General features: G+C 55.7%; 1 protein-coding gene across 1 annotated transcript in view; it reads right to left on the bottom strand.

The window, feature by feature from the left end:
* Nucleotides 1-3,802: 3,802 nt before the first annotated feature.
* SULT4A1 (sulfotransferase family 4A member 1) overlaps nucleotides 3,803-4,692 on the bottom strand; it is a 31,453-nt gene continuing 30,563 nt past the window's right edge. The window contains exon 7 of the mRNA XM_007453931.1: nucleotides 3,803-3,915. Within this exon, the coding sequence (XP_007453993.1) occupies nucleotides 3,803-3,915 (113 nt within the window). The remainder of the gene's footprint in view (nucleotides 3,916-4,692) is intronic.

The raw sequence follows: 4,692 nt of genomic DNA, 5'->3' as shown, positions 1-4,692 counted from the left end.
GGGAAAGACTGACACAGCACGGTCCTGCTTTCAGGGTGTCACTGTCCACGTGGGGAGACAAGCGCAGGGCAGTGAGGCGGGAGGGATGAGAGGAAGGCAGGGGACGCCTGGGAGTGGACGGGAGCATTCGCCAGGTGAAGGCAGGGCTGGGCGTCTCAGGCGAGGGAGGCCAGAGACGGGGGCCGTACCGGGCTTGGGTGGGGGTCTGCACAAGTGGCCGGAAAGGACTGCCAGCAGTGGAATGGCTGTCCCAGGAGGTGGTGAGCTTGTCGGGGACGGATGTCCAGGGATGTCAGAGGGCATCCCTCGGCTGGGCGAGGCTGGACCATCCGAAAGGCGGAAGATGATGCTGCACAGGTAGGGCGGAGGGCCAAACCCTAGGGGAGGACGGCATCTGCGGCCCAGAGTCCTCGGGGTCACCCAAGGACTCCCTCCGCCCGCTACCAATTGCAGTCACTCTGCTCAGAAAGGTGACAAAACTGTCCCTCACGTGGGACCTCCTGGGACAGGGACCGTGCACCTCGCCTGTATCCACAGGGCTGAGGGCCACATCCGGAGTGAGGGACCTCACTGTGGACTGAGGAGGTCGGCTGTCACCGGCAACTTGGCCACTAGGGGGTGCTCACCAGCAGTGCCAGGCACAGACCATCAATTCTGCGAATTTTATTCATGCTTTCAAAGCCACTGAGATCATGTGACGACCATCCCACGAGGTAAGCGGGATGAAGCTAACCTCCGTTACGTAAATTATGACACCGGACCAGAGAAATTAAGTGGCCTACATGCTTAGGTGGGAGGGCCACCAAATCTGAGCCAGGAAGGCCCTCCTGGGCCTTTCAGACAAAGAAACTGGGTGAGTGGGGGAAGGGTGACATGTCCCCAATGGCACAGTGTCAGGGCCAGGCGGAGGGCACAGGAGTGTTCCCAGCTGGTGAGGGGCTGTGGCTGAATCCAGCTGTTTGGGAGTAAGGCCCTGTGCTGGTGCCCCAGATACTTTCTGGGATCTTTTTGGTCTGTGAAGTCAAAAGGCCAGGCCACCAGGGACTCACTGGAGGCCCCTGACGTGCAGGAATCCTGAGGGGTGTCTGTAACATCAGCCATCTGCCCAGGCCTCTCTCCTCTCCATCTGTCCAGACGTTCCTCACCTCACAGCCCCTCAAATCCCATCCACACCCGGATGCTTCCCCATGGGTCATTCCACTCTCCAAACTGGCGCTACTCGTGGGCTCCATGGCACCTTTTGCCTTGAATCATTTTGCCCCCACTTTGCTCCGTGTGCACAAGGTAGGAGCCGGTTCCCGGCACACATGGCCCGAGAACGCTTAGAGCCAGCTAAGAGTTGAAAATGCAAACCAGGTAGCATTCCTTCAGTTAAGCCCTCTTGTGCCTTCATTTCTTTGTACAAAATCCAACCCTCACGACCTTGCGAGGACTTCTGTGAGCTGACTCCTGGCCTCCCTCCAAACACCACCCAGTCTCTGGGCACTGCCCAACACACTCCCCCTGCCCTGCCCCTCCCCCAGGCGGCCCCAAGCCTGAGTCTCTCACGTCCTCCTGGTCTCAGCTCAAGCAGCATCTCTGCACTGGACTTCCCCGGGTCCTTCAGGAGCACACCGGTCCCTTACAGCCTGCTTGAGCCTGTACTCACCCAAGGTTTCGTGACGTCATCTCCCCACGAGAGCGTGAACGCCATGCAGGCCGGGGCCCTCTGCCACACATCACTGCATCCCCAGTGCCTCTAGCAGGGCCCCGTGCAGCGCGGGTGCTCAAGTGTGTACTCAGTGAGTCCATAGGATGTGGTGAAACATCAACTAGGCAGGGCCAGAGTGGACATTCACTAAATAGCACCATGAATGTATGGCACTGCCCTGCTTCTTGATCCAACGGCTCTGCTTTATTTTAGGTGATTTGTAAGTGATCTGGGAGCAGACCCCCTGGGACATAGCAGACTGGATATACCTTTAACTAACCTGGGGCCTGGGGGTCTAGGGTCATCCCAGGTACCAAAATAAATTCCGGGATCTCACCTGAGACCTAAAGGAACTCGTCCATTTGAAAATAAACATGACTTTTCAGAAAGCCGAAGCTTTATTCAGTACAACAACGTCCTGGACTTTCCTTCCACAAGGAATCGGTTAGACGGACTCTGGAATTCACAGGGACGAAGTGCAATCAGCCGGGCTGGTCTCTACACCACTGTCCACCTGGTTGAAAGTGGGCCCTTCCAAGACAGAGGCCGAGACCCCTGGACCCCCAGGTGCACCCGAACCTCTCCCATGCCCTTCTCCTTTCCCCCCACCCTTCCCTTCACTTCAGCTTTAAAAAGATACCAAAGGCGAAGGGACAGTGAGGGAAATTCAACCCTTGGAACGTTGAGTCTTGAGTGACCGGCATGGGACGTGTCTTTATTAAAGATGCAAGCAAGCACAGAAATATCACGTGTGGAGCTCAGTAATATCCATACAGTACTAGAAATAGAAAAATAGAAAAGAAATTTCACAGAAAGCTGCCTCTCTCGCAGATACACAGAAAAGGTGCAGCTAAGCCCACCGCGAGACGCCGAGTACCACCTGCCCTGCTGCAGCTGCTCTCCTCAGCGAGTAACAAAGCGCACGTCCGCACTTTCCAAAGACACCACGCGCAACAGACCCCTCACGTGCCGTGGCGACCCCTCCGGCCACCACTCCGGGCACTTCCCAGACAGACAGACAGCCGGGACGGCCCTGTCCCACCGCGGCGGCAGCGTGCATACAAACTGGCCACTGGCCCTGCTCTCACCTGGCCGCCCTTCCATCACTCCTCTGGACTAGCGTGGGCCAGTTAACGAAGCCAGTGGTGGGGCAGTAAAGACCGCACCTCCACTCCCTCGGACACAGCACCGAAGGCGACATCGCCAGCCCCGTCTGGGTGAGACAGGGCGCTACGCTCACACATTGGGTCTCTGGGGCGCAGAGTTGCAGGCCCAGATGGAACAATGAACGGTATGTAAAGACCCAGTAGTTCTAGAATTTACCATCAATCATCTGTTTGCCAACATAAGGTTTCTGCTTTGGGGAACGAACGTAAGACTGCGGAACGAAAAGTCAGGTTTCGAGTGGACTCAGTGTCTCTGTGGCAGGCTCTCCGGTCACCGTGTCGCGCGCCCGTCCCGCTGGGTCCTCTGCATCAGCCTCGGAGCCACAGGCCGGGAGTCGCTGGCAGGAGGGCATCCTCTCTGAAAACGCCCCAGTGAACAGTTCCTGCTGTATCCCGGGGCGACCACTGAGAACCGAACGCCACCAGCAGAAACAAGGTCCCCCCAACACCCGACTCACCCTCGGTCCTCACCAGCATCTCACAACCAGACAAGAACCAAATGGCTGTGCCTTATGGAAGAAAACTACAAAAATAGAGTCGACCCTGAGATCTTCCTACCATTCGGGTGTGGCTCGCTCCTGAGTCCCTTGGAAATGAACTTTTATTTGGTTTACTGACATTTATTTAGATTTCCAGTGAAAAGCTCTATAAAATACAATAAATAATGCGGGTCGTAAAAGGTAGACATTCTAGCTGCGTATGTTACAGACAGGATACGTATGGTCCAGGTCATCAGAACCGCAATCTTTGTAATCAGACATGTAGACTTCAAATTCCAAAGGTGAGACGGCCGCTCTGGATCGGAAATAACCCCACTTCCTCCATTTCTCTGCCGTGTCTTACGCTGCTTCCAGAGTTTGTCCAGCGGGTAACAAATGAGTGCAAACGGGACTCTGAGCTATTAGTGTCTGGGTACTGTGAGCATGCAAGTTTGCTGTTGCTGTTATTATAAGTAAAAGTCGAACATGAGGTCACACTTTCCCATCTTCTGTTTATACACCAAATCAAACTTCTCGTTCATGGAGACAGTGAAGATGTCCTTCCACAGCCCGACTCTTCCTAGAACACAAACGAGCAGAATGTGCTGAATTCACTTGCTGTCAGGCCAGCTACCAAACCACAGGAAATGGATCTGGAAGGTTCCAGATCTATTCCCGGACCCCTCTGAACCTGGCCTATTGGGGCAGGATGGGCCACGTGAACTACAGACCAGCTGAACCCTCTTCCCTGAGTCTGGTCATCCCGATGTGCTTTCCGCCCAGCACCACAAATGTGCAGAGCTGCGGGCCTTGTCCATCCACCACGAATCCCCAGCTCCAGGCACAATGCGGGTGAGTCGAAACACCCCAGAGGACAGACAGTGTCTGTGGAAGAGATCTGTGGCTCCAGGCACCATGTGGATCTGGGTCCTCGTGACACCACTACTCACTCATGGCTCAACAGCTCCACCAAGGCAGGATTTGCTTCTGGAGAATTTTAAAAGGAAAAAAAAAAATCATCCAAAAAGGTAGAACATTTTATGGTGAGCAGGAAGCCGCCTGACCAGGTCAAGGGTGAAGATTTCAAGAAGCCTGCTCGTGCATCGTCAGGGAGGAATTTAAAGGGAGAAAAACAGTCGGAGCTCCCAACTCAACATCAAAACGAGTCCTGGGCCCCCCGGCCGCTCCATCGCAGCCACAGCTCAGCGAGGCTTGGTCAGAAAATGAGACCTCCGGGCTTCCCTGGTGGCGCAGTGGTTGAGACTCCGCCTGCCGATGCAGGAGACGCGGGTTCGTGCCCCGTTTCGGGAAGATCCCACATGCCGCGGAGCGGCTGGGGCCGGGGGGCCCGGGCGCG

The sequence above is a fragment of the Lipotes vexillifer genome, unplaced genomic scaffold, assembly GCF_000442215.2.
Source record: "Lipotes vexillifer unplaced genomic scaffold, Lipotes_vexillifer_v1.1 scaffold382, whole genome shotgun sequence".
In the NCBI taxonomy this organism is placed as follows: domain Eukaryota; kingdom Metazoa; phylum Chordata; class Mammalia; order Artiodactyla; family Lipotidae; genus Lipotes; species Lipotes vexillifer.
This window is presented reverse-complemented; position numbering and strand designations above follow the sequence as displayed.